This window comes from Suillus subalutaceus, assembly GCF_016647625.1.
Source record: "Suillus subalutaceus strain FC151 chromosome Unknown DFJ58scaffold_149, whole genome shotgun sequence".
NCBI lineage: Eukaryota > Fungi > Basidiomycota > Agaricomycetes > Boletales > Suillaceae > Suillus > Suillus subalutaceus.
This window is the reverse complement of record NW_024540398.1, coordinates 110,349-129,231: the sequence shown is the minus strand read 5'-3', so window position 1 is coordinate 129,231 and position 18,883 is coordinate 110,349. Positions and strand designations below refer to the sequence as shown.

Genomic DNA, 18,883 nt, shown 5'->3' with positions numbered 1-18,883 from the left:
CCGTAAGTCCTTCATCATGGGTCACTGGCTCGTGTTCCTCGGGAAAGCGTGCACGAGAGGTAGAAGGATGGCCTCCTAAGTCCATCTGGGAATTGGAACCGCTCAGCAAAGTACATAGTATTTGTTGAGGTGGTGCTATCACCATCCTTGAAAGGCGTCGGTGGAATGACATTGGTGGTTGGGAGGGCAGGCAGGTGATCATGAGACTGATGACGGAACTGGCTGAAGGACGAATGGTGAGACTTTGCCAGCAAGATCCTCAGTCAATCCAGAATGGGTTTGGCCTGTAGCATGAGGATCTAGCGAGCATCCACGAGAGGTCAAACCCGATGAACTCGCAGGAAAAGTGTAACTTGGCGGAGGTGCTAGGCGGTCCATATCCTGGGGGACGAAGTGATTTTGCGATCCTCCAGATAAATAAGATTCGGACCCCATCATGCTAAAGGTATCCGAAGAGTTGGGATCCATCCAGGCGTGTGGCTGGTTCATGGAACCAAAAAACACATCCTGGAGCTGTTCAGGAGCGTGTGGGGCAGGAAAGGGTGAGGCATGGCGACTACTACCCACATGGAGCATTGACGATGATGTTTCGCTTGTCGAGATAGCAGCCGGCACCGCATGAGGTAAGTTAGGTGCAGGATCTTGCCCTTCCACAGCGAGGCGTTGATAAGCCTGGCGGCGGGTAGATGCACCTTTGACAAGGCCGGCATCCCGCTCTGTAGCCTTGAGCTTACTCCTGAGTCGCGAAGGAGTCAGCTCACGGGGTGGTGATGGGTTACGACGGCCACCACCAAACTGCTCTTGCATGTACTCGAAGGTATCAGTAAGACCCATGTAACTCGGGTGAGGAGATGATGGGTTATCGGGGATGTTTTGCGTCATGTCTACAGTGTGGTCAATATTGGAAGAAATATATGACAGCACGCGTACTTACTCGTACTATGTGCAGTAGATGCCAATTTTTGCAGACCGTCTATTGGGCGGTTTGCGCAAGAGTATATCAGATGGGAAATCAGAAGGGGCAGAAAAAAACCTACAGCGCCTTCATATTTATGAGGCTGATTTGAGCTGATGCAGACTAAACAAGTTAGAATGGTATGCTAGCACGGAATTAAACAAACGTACAAGATATTTGAATAGGCCCATCTGGCAAGGTAACCAAGAGGGGTGCGAGCGAGGCTCTCGGGATGCTCGAGAGGCTAATAGAGGGTTCAGAACGAAAGGAATGAGGATAACACTGTACATAATGCTAAATGACTCACGTTGAAATGAAATGCGTGAGCTGGCAACCAAAGTGTAATTCTGCGTGTATATGAAGAGTGAAAGCAGGAGGCTTACCGGAAGATCGTGAGGGAGGCTCAAGAGGCTCAAAAGAAGCGAATACCGCCAACGATCGATCACGACCCGAGTATCCACGTGTTCAGAAAAAAAAGTACAATTCCGAAAAAGATTGCTTGTATAAACATGTCATCTACGTTATTTGAAATCATTAAGATTCAGTCATACCGTATCTGTTACGCTTGGCAGGCCGATGTTCGCTCTCACTAACATGTAACTCATCATCATATTCAGAAGTTGATGCAGACTGCTTGACAGAAGTGATGGGCGGGATAAGGTTTGGTGTGATTAGAAACTGCTCTGGAAGCTGACCGGAGTAGCGGGCGTGATATGGTGCGAGCAGTGGATGATGGTATTGCCCTAGAAGCTGGCCGGGGTGGTGGGCGTGATATCTCTACAAAAACCTGAGTACGACGAGTAGGGTGTATAGCAGGACGAGCAGCAGGTGCAGGAGGGACGAGCAGCAGGTGCATGAGGACGCACAGCAGGTGTGTGAGGACGCGCAGCACATGCTGGAGGACGAGCAGCAGATGTAGAAAGACGACTAGGAGGTGTAGAGGGACGATTGGAAGGTGTAGAGGGACGAGTGGAAGGTGGTAGAAGGGGGAGAGGCAAAGACGGCGAGGCCCCCTGAAGTCAATGTCACCATTAGCAAACACACGTCGCGCGCGGGAGTGGTTTGATCGATATGAGGGTGCCTCTGCGATAATGACTGGGTCCCAGGACATTGTAAGGCGTTTGCGAGCAGTATCATTTGTCATGGCTTGTATAGTGAGGGTGCCCATCTTGAGTGCATTGACAAGATTAACCCGATGAGGAAGGGTCAGATCATGTATGCCTTTGCTCCGAATGAGTGTAGGTCGAATCTCGCCGGGCATCAAAGTATCATCAGGGTAGTTGACGAGGCGACATCCGAGCCGAGCTAGCTCCTTGGGTAGAGTTTTCCAAGGGAAGTCGTTCGAGGTACGCCCACGCAAGGTGCCACCAACAGATGCTGAAATAAAGTCAGGATTGGTATTAAAAATGGAAGGCAATATGCCTTACCAACAAGGGCCGTTATGCCACCCATGATACAAGGAATGCCATCGAGGCTCTTCCACCCAGCGTCAACTTGGAGACTACTAACTCCTGGGTCCTCCTCTGTCGACACAGCCTTGTCCACAAGCTCAAGCTAGAAGCAATCAGTAATCAGCAGCATCTGAATATTAAACTGACTAAGGACTCACGAGGTGACTGATGGTACAGAAGTGCGTGTCTGTTTGCGTGCCAACATCAACAAAGTGTGAGGATTGAGATATGATTGCAGTCATTCTGCAGCAGGATACAGACAAGGTACGATAGTTGAGACTGTTAATCGATAAGAAGAAGCCATGGAAATTTTCGGAATAATACAGTAGCTTCGAAGTTCAAGGGTACTAGCGCCGAAAAGCAGGCTGGAGGGTTATTATGTAAGCTGAAGTCAGCGCTCAGCCCCATGAGGCTCCATGGAGGCTACTACTAGTAGTGGGAGGCTCCATGGAGGCTACTAGTGGGAGGCTTGTCCGAGCCTCCTGTGGGGTGGACATGACATTGGTGAGCCAATGAGATTGAAAATACATATCGCACTGAATTGAAAACACAAATGTAGAGGGATTGACTGCCAGCCAACTGTCTCAACAGTAGCATCATCGACTGCCATGTGGGCACCCCATCATGCTAATACAAAATCAAGGCAAGAACATCATGTTTCATGGCTGTATTGCATTTTGACGGGTAGAGGACAGTATCGCAGTATGAACTTAAGACCAACTATGGTCTTAACACACTTTTGACCATTCACATTGCCCGGTCTCTAGTATGGGTCGCAAAGCTAAGTACTTCACATTTGAAGAGAAATCAGCAGCTGCACGGCAACACAAGACATTGTATGCTCGGTCAGAACGGTAAGTATTTTGCAATCATTTATTCTTGTTAATCATATGTTTTACAGAGGTAAACTCGTTCGACAAGCTCAAAACGCTCGTGCCTATGCCAAGCATCATGGTCGACGTGGGCCTCGTATCAGATCTGGGGATCTGCATGCTCTTCAGGCGTCTTCCCTAATCCAATATTCAACCCTCTCCCTTCCCGATTCCTATCTGTTTCACCAATCTCTCACTGGATCTGACTTGATTGATCAATCCGATCTCTTGCAGTGGAACAAAGCCCCTCCTTACGACCTTCCAGCTCCACCTGATTCACCAGAGGAAGACCATTTCACGCAAAACCTCTGCGACGTGATGCATGGCCGGCACTTGCGCGCAGAAAGGGAATCACATGCTCGTCACGCAGCCATATATAACATGGGTGAAATCGCTGAGCTTCTGAAAGAGATCCGAGAAGCACATCAGTGGTTACTTACAGGTTGGGATGAGCTCAATGCTCGTGTTAGCAGCTTGCAGGCATGCACAAGACACAAGGTCATGGCCGAATGCTATCGCCAATGGGTAGCACGAAGGATATTGAATTATCAGAGGGAGGACAATATGCTAATTACTGGGAAGAATCCTTATACGTAGACCTTGTATTACTGTAACTCGAGAGAGCTGGTAATGCAAGCACCATACTCCGCACATAGCGTCGCAGATGGCCCATGTCCTGCTCATGTAGGCCTGTAACACGGCTGCCACGTATAACAGCGAATATTGCAGCCAATACCCACACGCCACAATCGAAGTCGTTATTCTGAAGACGTTTGGTCTAAATAATACACGATGTCAGACTAGTCAAGAAAGCAAAGCATGAAACTCACATTCAGTGGTCGAGCCACCCACCCTGCAAGATCAATATGAACATGATGGCCGTGTTGACGCGCAACTGCAAGGAACCGAGCAATCAGTCTCATTATATCCTTTCAATATCATGTGTCAATCAGTCAGGTCAGACAAAAGAACTCTTAAAAAATTAATCTCACTTTGACGTCACTTTGCCAAGGGGTCCTGTCGCCCATGCTGTCAAACAGGTAAAGTTCTTTGGTCGACAACTGGATGACGCACATCACCCAGTGTCCAATCCCTGATGGACGATGAATCGGAAGAACCCATATGTCTTTTTCCCAATAACGAATCCACATTGTATGGCGCCAGATGTTGTCGTCTGGGGCATTGTAACGAATGTGGGGAAGATCGTGAGTGGAGAGTATCGCACACCGTGCAGCGGAGGTGTTCAGTTGAGAGCACCACAGGAGAATGGCGCAGTTGTTAATGCATGTATCATTGAGGCATGCAGTAGGAGAACTGAGTATACCGATTTCTTTTGGATCAAACTCTAGACGAGGGATTCCGTCATGCGAAGGTCGTATTCGCGCGAAAATTTTAGCAGGGTCGAGGACACCTGGCTCTTGCGATGGGACGCAGAAGTCATCCACAAGGAGATTCTATGACACGTCATCGTCAACTCCTAACAATAAAAATAACCGTACCTCAGGAAGGTTCCAGCAAATCACAGCATTAGCATCGCGCCCGTAATTTGTTGAGTCATCGTCATCTAACTCAATTGCCCCCATCTCACCCTCCAGGACATCGGCCAGAGCTGCTTGTTCAGAGTCGACTTGGGGGCAATGGTCAGGATCGACGATAGGGAGTTCATCACAACCTTCAGAATCAGACACTACCAGCATGCTGGCATTAATCCAATGAAGTGCCATGTTTGGTGAGCCTCCCGAGAGGGTGGTCGCAATGGCTACTGCCTTGCTGACTTCATTAGTAAAGCGTACCGAAGAAGCCAAGCAATTTGACCATCGTGTTTGAAGGCAGATAAAATTGGCATGCCGTTGTTGCAATAGAACTGCGAATGGTTCACCTAAGGGTATATGAGATATGGAAGTTAATAAGAAAGGTTAGCTCACTGTTTGGCGACCGAAGGGCAAGTTCAAGTGCCCCCAACTCATTTCCGAAGAAGCGGCACAGGTTATCGGCCTCAACACCTAGCCGAACCTGCTCCTCTCGACACCGATCACGCTTGAGAAGTGCACGAATGCCATCTCTTGTAGATGTGTCGTCTAACCACCGCGGAACCTCTCCATGAGACGGTGTAATCCACACATCCTCCATCAGTCCTGGGTCAGAACGTAGTTCTGCAAGTTTGGTGGGAAGGGGTGCGGGCAGTGGAATCCCCCAGGATGTATCATACAATGAATCAAGCCGCTCACAGTAGGAGTTAAATTTCCTGATAGCGGTCATTAGTGCGGGGCTGACGCTTGGAAATTGCTTTACGTGTCTGTTGATGCAGCTTGGTGCCTAAAAGAATCTAATAAATCATTCACAAATGAATCGGCATGAACTTACCTAACGCTTGCTGAGCGCCACCGACTGCTCGATCTAATTTATCCCACTCAAAGAAACTCGCAATCACACGTTTACGAACGTTCATTTTGAGATCGCGTGCCATGAGAAGGATGCGAACAAATTCGAGATTGATGCCATGAAGCTCAGGAAATCTGTCATGAACGTTCAATGAGGAGTAAAGAGCCTCGACCTTGTTCATCAGGCGATCGTGTCCCCTCTCTAGACTTTCGAGAGCCTCTAGTGTATCATCTGAAGCCATATCTTTCTCCAACATCGTCCTGGTGGTTTGCAATGCTTTGTCTGAGGCGTCCAGATCTGCCTGGAGAGCTAAGACTGTGTCCAACTCCTTCTTGAGGCGGGCGGGTGCATCTTGTGATATCATTGAGCAATAGCCACGTCATTTAAAAATGTATAAAACTTACGAGCACGGATAGATAACTGAGATTGCCTTTGCTGCGACCACTCGGCTTGCAATTCTTCAATGGAGACCTCACATTGATCTAGTGCGTCTTGGGCTGCTGAACCTTGCCCCTTGATGCCCCGTCTGAGGCGTCGTTTGATCCAGTCGCCTAGATCAGTTCGCATCTCCGAAGCTATAGCCACTGCTTGCCGATCAATCAACCATAAACGGCGTTGGCGCTAAGCAGTGTTTTAAATTCATTAGTTTTAAATGAAAATAATAGAGTACATACACTAGAAGTGCGCTCAACACCTATCAATCGAACTAAGCGAGACCAGAGGCGTTCGGTCCCTTCACCATCAGATAAGCCAAGACCCACACATATTCGTGGGTTATATACGAGCTGGCAAGCCCACTCGTGCCCATATGCGTGCATGGCAGTGGTTGCAAATCGAAGGCGTGAGGTGATGCTTTTGGGAAGAATTTCATGCTGTAAATGGTGTAAGCAATTGTTTCAGTCCAGGATCATAACGTACCTTGGAGAGTGTTCGTGCCAAAACACAGCCGACATCATAAAGAGCTACGACAGTAGCTTCGGGGGGGAGAAGTGAAAAGAAGTGCTGAAGTAAGGCTACCGAATACTTTTGCTGTTCTCCAGGTGAGTCTATGTTGGCAAAAAATAAAGGGATGTCGTGACGACAGATAAGGGCCATGATTCCAGTGTCGTCGAAGCTATCCATTGCCGCTTTCTGTTTTTTGCCGTCAGCAGCCTCGTAAGCATTCTCGCATTGGTCAACGGCTTCATCAGGGACAAGGGGAACGTGAGACCTCACTGGTCGCTTACGTTGAGTGTCAATATGGCGCCCAATCGTGTCAACAAAGGTTTTCGGGAGAAAATAAGTAGGGTCATAGAACTTTGGACAGTCTCCAGCAGCACGTCGATGACGGTGATGGAAATTACCGTCCATTGCGACATGAATGTCACCTCCCTCATCTGTAGATCTACCATGAAGAATACCTGCAAAGCAAGCAGGACACCGTTGCACTAGAAGGGGTGCGCATTGAGTGGGCAAAGGTGAATTCGAGACTCGAGAGGATGCTTGAAACTCTGCTATACGATCACGGTGTTATTGAACGACCGTCTCAACTTGGCACTCAACTTCAACTTGCAGGATGTCGTACCATTGCACGGCATAGCCGAGGCCTCGTCGGAATGGGTCCTGTATAACTTCGCCCTGGGATGAATCAGTAGTGACCTAGTTATGTAAGTGATTGTTACCTGGGCGTCAGTCATCTGGTAACCCCGCCGGGAGTAGTGATTTTTGAGCGCTGATGCGAGAGCGTTAATCGCGTCACATGAGCGCTCAAACAATGCGCGGTAGAATGAGAGCAGGTCAACAGATACAGCCATTCGAGGCTGTGAAGGCGCAGGTCGGAAATAGACCATGGTGAACGAGGACTTGCTGGAGAGTGGAGCAGGTACAACTTAGTACATCTATAGATGTGAACCCTATGTAGATGTCAGCAAAATTTTGATTACTGCAAGACATGGGCTCACGGTCGAAGAATAAACACATCATTGTCGTCCGTTTCGGTGTACACGAAGGCTTCCCACATGCAGATATGACTGGATGTATATTTTCCAGTGCTTTGCCCTGCGTTCGTCTGAAGTACTGGAGTACTGGATCAACAAGGGTTGGTATGAGTGCAATCCAGTTTTTGTAGAGTGAATTGGTGGATTTGTCGGGCACAATCCGCCGTTTGACAGGCGATACTGAGATCTCAAGAGATGGCTGTTCATCAGAGTGAAATTCGCTGACAACAAGATTGTCAGTATCCATGTGTTCCGTAGTCACAGTATCAGATGGTGGTGCTTGTGCCAACAACTGTGGGTGTGATTCCTCAGTGTTGCGGCTTCAAAAGTCGTTCCATTGCGTCCAAAAGTCGGCGGCGCTTAGTCTCTGCGCCAGGAAGCTCAACATATGTTTGAGTTTTCCGTTTGTCTCGAGCCTTCCTTGGGCTTACAAAGTGAGATCCTAGGCCAGAAGATGCGAGTTGAGCTTTGCGAGTGCGACGTGGCGTCAAGGAAGACATGGTGAGGGAAAGAAGAGAAGAACTTACAGCGTGAATCGGGGAGGAGCAAGGCTCCCAAGCTCAGTGCATAAGAGATTACTGGAGGTGCACGAGAGGTTTTCTGGAGGTGCACGAGAGGTTTTCTGGAGGTGCACGAGAGGTTTTCTGGAGGTGCACGAGGGTTTTCTGGAGGTGCACGAGGGGTTTCTGGAGGCGCAGGTACATCCTAGGAGGGTGTGTTATTATTAGAAGGCGGGAGGGTGGGTCTCACAGACTACTTTCCCACAACATAGGAACCGGGTCTCAAAGACCGTTATTGGTTCCGAAAAGTAATGCCTGAGGTGTTCTGCCCCCAGGAAATCAATTCACCCAGTGGGCCAAACCCACAGTAGATCAGAGCTCCAACGACGCAACTACGTTAACCGTCAGTTCGAGCTTGAAGGAGAGAAGCTCTTCCAAGCGTCGGAGACCTACATATAGCACTAACTTGACTCCGATACCTTCCCATCTTCGCCCGCACTGTCCTGCAAAGGATAGACTCTACTTGTGGGAACCAACGACCCTCGCGGTCCGCGAAAGATGCACAAGGAAAGTTCGTTCCTCTAACTACTGAAGATATCAATCGGATCCGAGGCGTCTTAGTGCACGCTTACTCAGAAAGCACGCGCGAAACGTACGGTTCAGGTCTACTGGTTTTCCATGTCTTTTGCGACAGCAAAATCATCCCGGAAAATCAGAGGGCACCAGCAAGCAACATACTAATAGAAGCCTTTATTGCATGCATGGTTGGCCATTATTCAGGGAAAACAGTATCTAACTACGTGAACGGAGTTCGAGCATGGCACATTATACACGGCGCGACCTGGTCGCTGAACGATGCGGCGATAGACGCCATGTTGAAGGCGGCAATGTCACTCACGCCTGCTTCCGCAAAGCGCGACAAACGGGAACCATACACCGTCGACCTAATCATTGCCATCCGGGGAAAGCTAAACCTCAACGACCCATTAGACGCATCGGTATTTGCATGTTTAACAACCATATTCTACGCTACCGCTAGAGTCGGGGAATTCACCGTCCCTCGCCTGAACGCTTTCGACCCCAAGCTACACATCACACTCGGTGGTGTCAAGGACTTGCAGGATCGACAGAACCTCGTAACCAAGAATTTCAGCCTACCGCGCACGAAAACTGCGACGGGAGGCGAAGACGTTCATTGGGCCAGACAGGCAGGTCTATCCGACCCAGAAGCAGCTTTCCTGAACCATCTGCAAGTCAACAAACCCCCACAGAACTTCGCACTATTCGCGTATCGCCACAAGGACAACACGCACCGGCCACTGACAAAAACCAAGTTTTTGAGCAGGTTAGCTGCTGCAACCAAAGCTGCCGGCCACGCACCAGTGCAAGGCCACAGCATTCGTATCGGTTCAACCTTGGAATATCTCCTGCGGAACATCCCATTCGACGTGGTAAAAATCAAGGGCCGGTGGGCAAGTGACGCATTTCTCGCATACCTGCGGAAACACGCGCAGATCATGGCACCATACATGCAAGCAACTCCCACTCTACATGACCAATTCCTTCGTTATACCATTCCCCCAGTCCGTTAAAAGAACCAGGGCCAAGACACTTACGAGTGAGTACGTCGCCCTTCTCCTACAAGTTGGGGATCCGAGTTTCGCTCGATGCGTCGTCGGACTCCTAACACTTGGGAATCGCAAGCTCAACCTTTCTCAGTCTAGGTCTCTTTCCTCGGGGCCGGAAAGCGCTGCGCGCTTTCGCCCGAAAACTAATCTCCAGTCCTGTCACTACTAGTTCAATTCCATCAATTTGTGCCTACAACAAATCCCATACCTGAACTTTGAATCGCGTCGGAGTGAACCTCGAAGACCAGGACCTCGAAGCTTCCGAAGTTCCGAGTCAAGTTTGATTTACGCACGCTTGTTTATTGCGGTTGAGTTTATAATGACGACGTCACCTACTCCGTCACGCTGTCACACCAATGTAGGTTCGTCTCGACTCTCCATTGACTCTCAATGACTCCATCTTCCTCGCAGTCTTTTCCCCCGAGACGCCATAATACATCGTCGCATGCTATCGAAAAGAGCAGGATGACCCCCGCAGGATGCTGCTTCTGCGCTTGTATGTGATAGTTTGCCCATGAAAAGGAATTCACCTTCTCTCCTCGCGAGGGTCGTCTCAAAAACATAAGATATATCCCCGAGGTGTGTATGTGCCAACCTAGACCCTCGATAGACTGCAACTGTTGGGATTCACCATCAAACGAAAAATGTTAATGGGGCCAGAGGCCAGAAGAATGCACAAAAGCTAAGGACAGAGTGAGTCTGACAGTCAGGAAAATGATGTAACCTCCTATCCTCGCTGAAGCCGCGTTGACGAACACTCCTTTGGTCGTTGGCTCTTCCAATGCGAGGATGACTTGAAAGCTGAATTGAAAGTGACAGACCGAGCCATATCGTTTTGATGTGTGCGTTTTGCATGTGCTCCTGTTTTATGTCAATGCTGAGGCGGAATCATAATAATAGTGAACAGTGACTACTAAGAGGTAGCATGTGGGTTTGGGAAGACGGGTTCGAGATCAGACATCAGTTACTTTTCTCGGCATTTATTGAGGTATGATGTCATTTCTCCCCTATCTTCCGAGTACAGGTTTCTCCTGCTTGGTACTAGTAGCTCCTCAGCTTTCCGAATGACAGAACTGATTCTACCCTCCTATCTATGTTGAATTCTGGTCGTCAGTTGTAGTAAGATCGCGGGTCCATCATGATAGGCTGGTGAGCTTCGGAAATAACCTTCTCAGTCAGACTTTCTTTAAATATGACGGTCCAGCATGTTCAACATCTCTTCGGGCTCTGGTGCGGCTGAGTGAACGGGAGGCCCTGAAAGAGAGAATTGAAATATTGCATGTTACAATTTTCATTCAAATACAAGGACCCAAAGGCCGAGCGATGCGACAAGACATGAGTACAGGGCGAAATACGAGTGCCATGATAGATACGAGAGCGATGAGAAATACGAAGTGTTACAAGAATTGAGCTGCAAGAAACATGAAAATAACAGCGCTGAAGGAGGGCCATAACACGACATGCAAAGCACCCTAAACGAGCTTTACAAAGGGCCTAAGATAAGCAGGAGCGGGCGGATGGTGCCTAAAACGCGATTTGGGGTGAGGAAAGACACCCCTCGAGATACCGTCTGATAAGTTATCTGCCGATTTTATCCACTCGACAGAAAACCATACACCATGGTCACGAGTGAATGCCGACAGACTGCGTAGAATATCATTCTGCGCAGGGCTACGAGAGCGACCGGCTCTGATGGCACCTACAACTCCCTGATTGTCGGAGCAGAAGCGGATATGGGCATCGCGAAGGCCGGAATGAATAAGAGCGCGAAGACCAAGGTCAACGGCCACCATTTCTGCCCACCCGATGTCGCGTCCATCTGACTTCCACCCTGGGAGCAAGCGCCAACCGAGCCAGCAGCCATCGACTAAGAAGCCAATGCCAAAGGAAGTCGAAGCATTCACAAAGACCTGTAAAGGAAGGGGAGGTGGCACGGGATGGAGAACCCGAGCACATTCGGCTGCGCTGAGCTGGGAACGCCACCAGACGACATCCGATAAAACTCTGGATGGAATGCGGTGTTTGAGTTGAGGTGAAGATGATGACTTGAATGAAGCTAGAAGGCGATAGAAAGAGGATAAGAAGGCACGACCTTCACGAAGGACAAGACAACAATGTTGGAGACAGCCAATAACAGATTCACAGTCCGCACGGGTGACGAGCCTATCCTCGGACCAAGTCTCCAGGCGTGTAAGGTATTTTGCACATTTAGAGGGAGGAATGACAACCTTCCGAACGCATTGAAACCCCGAGCTGGCCATGGAACAGTATCTCCAGTTACTGTGGATTAATTAATGCTCGGCGGCAACTTGAATACACCTTTTCTCTCTATATACTGGTACCTACTGATATTTACGACGGCCATATTCTGGCCTTTCTATGGCTACGTTATTTATTGCCCCTCAAAATTCAATCAGCGTTGATCGGACCTATGATCGTCCACTCCTTACTGGGCATCCAGTTTCTGCTTCTCCCGCTCAACACTGGCTTCTCTCCAGTCCCTGCCTTTGTACAATACCAGCAGAATTATGCCCTCAATAACGACCATCAGACATGCCCAGAGAGTATACAGACCACCGTCGCCAATCGTGTCCTACACTAACCTCAGATCTGGACTTCTGCGAGCTGCTATGACCTTGACTCACTTGTAAAGGAACCGCAATCTCAGCGGCGACAAAAGCAAACAGACCACGGAAAGAACTATTTGCTGCGACTGCCATTGATGAGCGACCAGTGTTTGCGTCGACAATGTATGCTAGTGTGCTTGTGTAGATCCATCTATCGTAGATGAGAGCAAAATACAATATAAAACGGAATGAACGTACATGGATAGAAATCCTGCGAGAAACAGCATCACACACACGGCGGCAATATTGACTCGTTCTTGGCACACCCAGGCGTATCCAATCACAGATGGGGGTAACCACAACATGGCGATTTTCGTGCTCTCGAGGCGCATCTGCATGAATTTGCATCAGCCACATGCTGAGCTAGAGTTGGTGGTTCAATGTTCACCTCTGGAAAGCTGACCCCTCCGTTTGCGGCCTTCAGCCGAGCAAGTGTCCGATCGGACCAACGACCACCCAATATGCTGCCGGCCACACATCCTGGGATAAGTACATGCGTCAGACATATTCCCAATTTGTTTGTAATTCACCCACCAACGCCATAGGAAAGCAGAACAAGACCGGTCTTCAATGCATCATAATCATAATACATCGACAATGTTCTTGCACATGTATATGGAATACTAAAGCCAAACGCAAAGGTTAAGCCTGGCACAAGAGGGCATAAAAATAGGTTTCGGCAAGAAATGAGGGCACGCACCTGATGCTATCAAGACAGCAAGATTATTCTTGCGGCTGACGATCGAGAAGTATGCAGGGAAAGGGTTGACATCAGCCATGGACAGTTTTATGTCTTTGATGGCTGGTACTGGTATAACCGTCCGCTGTGCTTCGATATCTTTCGAAGTCGTCTGGTTTTCTCCACCCACTTCTAACTTCGAAATATGTCGCGACTCGTCCTTTGCTTCCGACGACTGCTGCTCTCGGAGTCTGGAATTCAATACGTTCTGGTAAGTCACACTCCTCTCCTTCCTGAAGGTATCCTTGAACAAGAAAAGGAACGCCAAAAAGATTATCCCTCCCCAGATGACTAAGAACCAGAAAACCGCCCGCCAGCTGAAGCCCTGTGTGAGTGCACCACCAAAGATTGGTCCTAACGAGGGACCGAGGAGAGGTGCAGAATAGTAGACACCCATCATTGTACCTCGTTGATGAGACTCGTATATATCGGCCAGAGTGGCAGCTCCGATAGCAAAAACTGCGCTTGACCTACTCCAAGTGAGCATGGACACGAGGGATTGAAGAACTGTCCTACCCTGCGGCTTGCACGATTCGCATGCCAATCACCAAACCAATAGTTCTTGACACCGCCACGATTGCAGATCCAATTATAAAAAGTGCAATGGATAGAAGGTACACGAGCTGTGCTCGGTCATATGAACAAACGACGCTCTGAAGGTAGCCATAAGTACAAACCTTGCGGCCCTTTATCTCGCTAATCGCACTCCAAATGACAGGGAACATGCCTTGGACGAGAATGAACAGAGACAAACTCAGGCTGATATCTCCGCTGCTTGCGTGTAGCTGTTGTTGGATTTGAGCATTGGCAGCTGTTCCCTGGCTGTTCAACCGATATTGGATACAATGGGTTCACGGACGCAACCTACGGTTTTGTATGTTCCCCGCCAAACCCGCAAACATCGAGGCTCCAGATATAATGAACAATATAGCGGTCTGTAATTGTGTTCAATCAATTTCTACTTACACATTAAGATAGAAAGACTCACCTTCTTCGTGTTTGACCAAATTCGAGGATCATTCTCAACCACTGCATGCTCCATGTCGAGCTTAATGGGTTCATTTGACGATATTGAACTGGGGGAGCGCGTCTGGGTATCAGTATGAAATTCCACATTCCGGACCTCTATAGGTGACAAGTTCGTACTCTGGCTTTCTGCCATGGATGTAAAATGTCGGATGCACGTGTTGAAGATTATATGACAGTGTATCATTTTATAGATGGTTCATGGATAACGCGAGCGCCGGAAAGAGAACATTTTTTTGCCAGTGCCGATGATAAGAACATGTTGGATGGAAAGACTCCACCAACTATAGTATGTCGGACAATATGGCCGATAGGGTGACATGACTAATAGAAGCCCATCGTTGTCTCCGTTTCAGATAGCCGCTGACCGAGGAAGACCCCCGAATCCAAAAGACCTGGATGAGTTATCGAGATTTACATTGTAGATTGAAAGCATCTAGAACTGCTGTCTTACCACGGAATTCCGGATGCCCGGTTAGTGGGAGATGAAGCCGATTTAATAATAGGAAGGGATAACTATCCAAGTCCATACAGTCACCTTTCCATACATACATTACGTGTCAAGTGATTATGTTCCAGTCTTTGTAAGATGTTCCGAGGGAAGGACTTTGAGGCATTTTCAGCTCCAGAAAGTCCGAGTTAGTCACCACGGCTTTCAAAGTATAAGTCCTGCAATTAAGAGGAAATAAGAATGTTGATGGTCGACACAGCCAGCTACGCTGAAATGAAAGAAATATATAGTACTTGCCGCGTGTCCCAGGTGCCTCACTTTGTCGTCCGTTACAGTGCATTGCATAGAAACATTCAGTCCTTGATTTGGACACAACGTGTTTGTATATATATTTATACCCACCACAGTGGGTGCTGAAATAGCTCAACTCTCTGGGCGCAGTCAGCGAAATGTCTACGAAATTTTGAAACTCCACCGAGATGGGCGCGAGGATTGTACTTCGGACGGCGAGACAATATGTTCAGATCCGTTCGAACCTATACCATTGACACAAATTGGTAAGATTGGCCTTGTTGGCTAGTTGAATATAAATCGTACCATACCTTGTAGCAACAAAGTTCATGTCTGTCAAAAGGCAGGCTCGTGGACAGCATAGTTCGCGTGAGTGCAGCAAAAAAACCTGCAGGGGAGGCGGGGAATTCATGCAGTGAGTCGTTGACCCTGCCAATGACTACACTCCATCTCCAATTGGAATACCACAAGACCTAAGAATGAATACTAGGGAAACATACAGTGTTGCTGCCCGACGAAGCTTAGCGTCCGATGACTCATTGATAGGATCACAGGATCCACAGCGTGACAGTGGCCGGCACGACGCCACCCACCAAATACATCCAAATACCACCACATCCTATGTCTCACGCTCCAGCATGAGAAGGGTTGCAAAGCGCAATGATGGTACACGACGGCGTTGCACACGTCTGGCCAAGTATGAACAGCATAAGATAGATCTCCAGAAGCTTACGTTCACTGAGGAGGGAGTCGGACGTCATGGATTCCGGGTTTTTCCTTTGGAGTCGAAGACCCTATGTCGGACAGTCGGACAGTGTCGGACATAGCCCTATTCGAGGGCGGGCCTGGCTTTCTATCGTCACTCCCTGATTTCAAGCAAATTGAATACTGGGGATACACTTACGAGATATGCTCCTAGATAACGGCTCGCGGTGTCTGGTACCCTGTTATCATTTGGACGTTTCTCGGTTCCTTCGAACGACTTCAAACCCTGAGCGAACAAAGTCCGGATACCCTCACGTCAACGAAAAGACCCCAGACTCTGCCCAACATCTTGGCTTCAACTTGTATCAATGTATGTAAGCGCTTAAGCGGTCATGGTCACTCGCTATTTTTCGGTTCTTGATCCCATCAATATCGCCGATGTCCCTGCGTCTCCTTGGGACGGGTTTTCTATGCATGGAAGAAATTCTCCCTCTCTCAACCAGCTATTCGCTCCTCAAGCTCGTCGGCGACCTTGATCTATCTATTCACCAGTGCATCCATCCCGTCCTGTCGTTGCTTATTTATGAACGTTCTGAACCACCAACCTAGCTAGAGTCATCACACATTCATCAACTCCGCATTCAAGCGTGTACCATCACTGCCCCTTCATCGTCGCTTTGTTCCTACTGCCTCCATTCTTGTCCACATCACTTGATCGTTTTTTCTTTGTACAACAACCCCTTCCTCTTCTCTTTGTACGACTGCTCTCGTGGCTACACACGTCGATCGTGTTTTATGACAGGGAATTGGATACGACGCATGCATGTACTTTTGGCCGCATTTGTCCTAATCTTTTACCTTGATCCCATTGGTATCCCTGGATGCACAGCTGAAACACTTACTTTGATCAGATATCATCCCTCAAATCTCGCTTTGGCGATGTAGGCGCTGGATGGTGGTATATCAAGCACGAATGCGATTGTCATACGTCCACCAAGTTTCCCCGCTCATCAATGCAAATCTTATTAGCAGCTATTTTGTAGGTTCGTAAAATGTCAGCTGTATGATGACCGTGATGATTCGATTGTTTTGCAGTTGCCTTCTGTGCTGAGGTAATGTACGATTGGGGTGAGCAAGATCGAGTATGAAAAGACCACTGATATTATGGTATTTCTAGGACTTACGTTCGGACAAGAGGTAGGTTGACACCATTACACCAACTCGCTAGAATTGTGTTATAGGTTGAACTGATCTGGGTGAGCGGACTCCCACATCAAAAGGACGATGTGATAATATAATAACTAACTTGCGGCAGAGGCAACGCTGGTCTCAGATGACCATTCTGTATCTCATTGTATGTAGCTTGTATTTTTAAGTGTGGCTAGCAAGTTGTACTGGCGTGAACATATCCTAGGTACGATATGTTGGAATAGGATATGCTGTGTATGTTTAGACGTCTAAGCTATTGATGTTGCGCTCATCAGCCATCTCTGACGATCAGAATTGCCATGTTGGGTGTGTCTCCTCTCATACACTTGGGCGGCATACAGTCAGTCTTCCAACAATTTCGATGACAGATGCAGTGAGTATTCCACGCCGATGCCTTCCGTTCCATCCAACAACTGAACTAGCATATAAGGGTGAGTGAAATTCTTGAATAACTCGGTGGTTCAATATAACGACTCCCACAGTTGTTAATTTGTTTCGAGCCTGTGATCCGAAGCTGATAACCAATGATGTTGCTGGATTTGTTAGACCTTGTTATATTCGACGCAGTTAATTGGACGGCTGAGGTTGTAGATGTAATACTTAGCGGTGAGCTATACACCTCCGTGATATTGACTCACTGAAATATCATGCAAGTCATCATGATCACTCGGTTACATGCCATGTATCAGCGATCCAGAAAGGTGCTGATATTTCGTGTGGTCATCTTTCTGGCCATCGGAATCGCCAACGCAGTAACGCTCGCAATACAGATGATGCAGATTTCAGGGGGTAAGTTTTAATTATGTATGAAATGTTTAAGTGCATCAGGCTAATTGACAAGTACCAGAGGAATTGATTCTCTCCGGCACATATCCGTGCCAGGATGGCTATACGGGAGATATCCTACTTTTGATGTCCATGACTTGGATACTTGCCACTGTATGGGAGGTCTTTCAAGTTGCACTGTGTCCCGGTCTGGATTACTTCCGTGAACTGCGACGACACTCAACAAGAGGTACTATTGGGGACTGTTTCACGGTATTGATGAAAATTCCCATGAATTACTTTGCAAGGTGAGCTCATGATGTGAATGTGGTTCCTTTGTTCCGCTGAAGTTTTGCACGTGCTATTTTTTTTTTAGCTTTCTCTTGCCTCCGGATCGGTTTACTCACTCCGACGCTCTCAGCGGTATGCTGATCTGTGACCTCTACATGCAACATGATTCGTCATTTCTATAGGACCTATATTCCCTGGACACTCAGATTTATCTTGGTCTCTCTCAGATATTCCACTTCGTGCAGTTGCTTGTGCTGGGACCACGCCTGATCATCGGTGTTCGAGAATACCACGCTAAGCTTGTAGCCAACTCTGATACAGCATCCGCTATGACTTCAATTGCTTTTCAGGAGCGCGTCCATGTGTCAACTAGCAGTAGTGTGTAGCAGGGGATGCCCGATATGATTGTTCTGCGATGGTCAGGTAGTGTGCAGAGAGCAAGATAATTTATTCCAGATTTTGTCGTGGTACTTATTTATGTAACTTGTGACGTAGATACAGGTCGTACAAGACTCCTTTTGGCGAACTATGAGTAGAGATCTCTCCCCGACGCTGAAGTTCGTGCACTCAATCTCAGTAGCGCTATCAAGGGCGTACCGGCTGGTGGAAGTCTGTTTGCTCCTGATGCCATCGCTGGAAGATGGCTGTTTTCAGGACCTCAGAGAAGTACTCGACCACTCAAGTGGCGCCTGTGCAGTCCTAGCCGCTTCAAGGTTACGCATTCAGTACCTCTAGCAGGACTTTGGCTCGTTGATCAAGCTAATTCATTGAGCCCAAGTGGATCCAGTGCTGCAGTGCCATCGACCACATTCGAATTGGGATGACAAGGGCAAATAGCGAGAAATGTGCGGGCGCAGACGGTCCGACGTGGAGCTAGTTTTCAAGTGTCATTAGAACAAAATGAATGCTTCGGGGCGTACAACAAACCAGTAAGAAGAATGATTAGACAAAATTTTCTCCAAATTTTGAAGTCGAAGGAGTTGCATATACTTGCTCGTTCGTCGCCGGCGTGAGC

At 48.2% G+C, this 18,883-nt stretch overlaps 5 protein-coding genes across 5 annotated transcripts; 1 reads left to right on the top strand and 4 right to left on the bottom strand.

Moving 5' to 3' along the window:
- Positions 1-198: 198 nt before the first annotated feature.
- On the bottom strand, positions 199-2,648 carry DFJ58DRAFT_733506 (uncharacterized protein; the record flags this gene model as incomplete). The annotated part of the gene is made up of 7 exons (XM_041386305.1): positions 199-884; positions 935-1,068; positions 1,126-1,199; positions 1,263-1,302; positions 1,651-2,332; positions 2,383-2,509; positions 2,565-2,648. 7 exons carry the CDS (start codon positions 2,646-2,648, stop codon positions 199-201), a joined length of 1,827 nt encoding a protein of 608 aa, XP_041238491.1.
- Positions 2,649-3,849: 1,201 nt separating this feature from the next.
- DFJ58DRAFT_718617 (uncharacterized protein) lies at positions 3,850-7,489 on the bottom strand (the record flags this gene model as incomplete). Its single annotated transcript, XM_041384501.1, has 11 exons — positions 3,850-4,056; positions 4,109-4,207; positions 4,271-4,732; positions 4,778-5,157; positions 5,204-5,553; positions 5,639-6,011; positions 6,065-6,281; positions 6,335-6,532; positions 6,579-7,148; positions 7,182-7,277; positions 7,322-7,489. The coding sequence occupies 11 exons, from the start codon at positions 7,487-7,489 to the stop codon at positions 3,850-3,852; spliced, it is 3,120 nt and encodes a 1,039-aa protein (XP_041238490.1).
- A 115-nt stretch (positions 7,490-7,604) lies between these two features.
- On the bottom strand, positions 7,605-7,814 carry DFJ58DRAFT_623397 (uncharacterized protein; the record flags this gene model as incomplete). The annotated part of the gene is made up of 1 exon (XM_041381067.1): positions 7,605-7,814. A coding segment is annotated over one exon (210 nt), but the record flags the coding sequence as incomplete, so codon positions are not given.
- Positions 7,815-12,160: 4,346 nt separating this feature from the next.
- Positions 12,161-14,371, bottom strand: DFJ58DRAFT_813054 (MFS general substrate transporter). Its single transcript, XM_041391571.1, has 10 exons — positions 14,119-14,371; positions 13,999-14,065; positions 13,808-13,941; positions 13,647-13,753; positions 13,092-13,600; positions 12,926-13,039; positions 12,780-12,871; positions 12,590-12,723; positions 12,410-12,542; positions 12,161-12,357 (listed from the first exon to the last, which is right to left on the bottom strand). The coding sequence occupies exons 1-10, from the start codon at positions 14,341-14,343 to the stop codon at positions 12,211-12,213; spliced, it is 1,662 nt and encodes a 553-aa protein (XP_041238488.1). The 5' UTR covers positions 14,344-14,371; the 3' UTR covers positions 12,161-12,210.
- Positions 14,372-16,718: 2,347 nt separating this feature from the next.
- On the top strand, positions 16,719-18,166 carry DFJ58DRAFT_845824 (uncharacterized protein; the record flags this gene model as incomplete). Its single annotated transcript, XM_041393205.1, has 11 exons — positions 16,719-16,731; positions 16,781-16,800; positions 16,845-16,859; positions 16,966-17,017; positions 17,088-17,118; positions 17,154-17,185; positions 17,359-17,418; positions 17,467-17,601; positions 17,654-17,885; positions 17,954-18,000; positions 18,051-18,166. 11 exons carry the CDS (start codon positions 16,719-16,721, stop codon positions 18,164-18,166), a joined length of 753 nt encoding a protein of 250 aa, XP_041238487.1.
- Positions 18,167-18,883: the final 717 nt, after the last annotated feature.

Excerpts from the sequence above, each read along its gene's own strand:
- DFJ58DRAFT_813054 (XM_041391571.1), bottom strand. The coding sequence starts at position 14,343 with ATGATACACTGTCATATAATCTTCAACACGTGCATCCGACATTTTACA. Across the intron at positions 13,942-13,998 it reads GGCGGGGAACATACAAAACC|CTGCCAATGCTCAAATCCAA; the intron begins GTAGGTTGCGTC and ends GCCAGGGAACAG. Across the intron at positions 12,543-12,589 it reads CTCGCAGGATTTCTATCCAT|ATGGATCTACACAAGCACAC; the intron begins GTACGTTCATTC and ends CATCTACGATAG.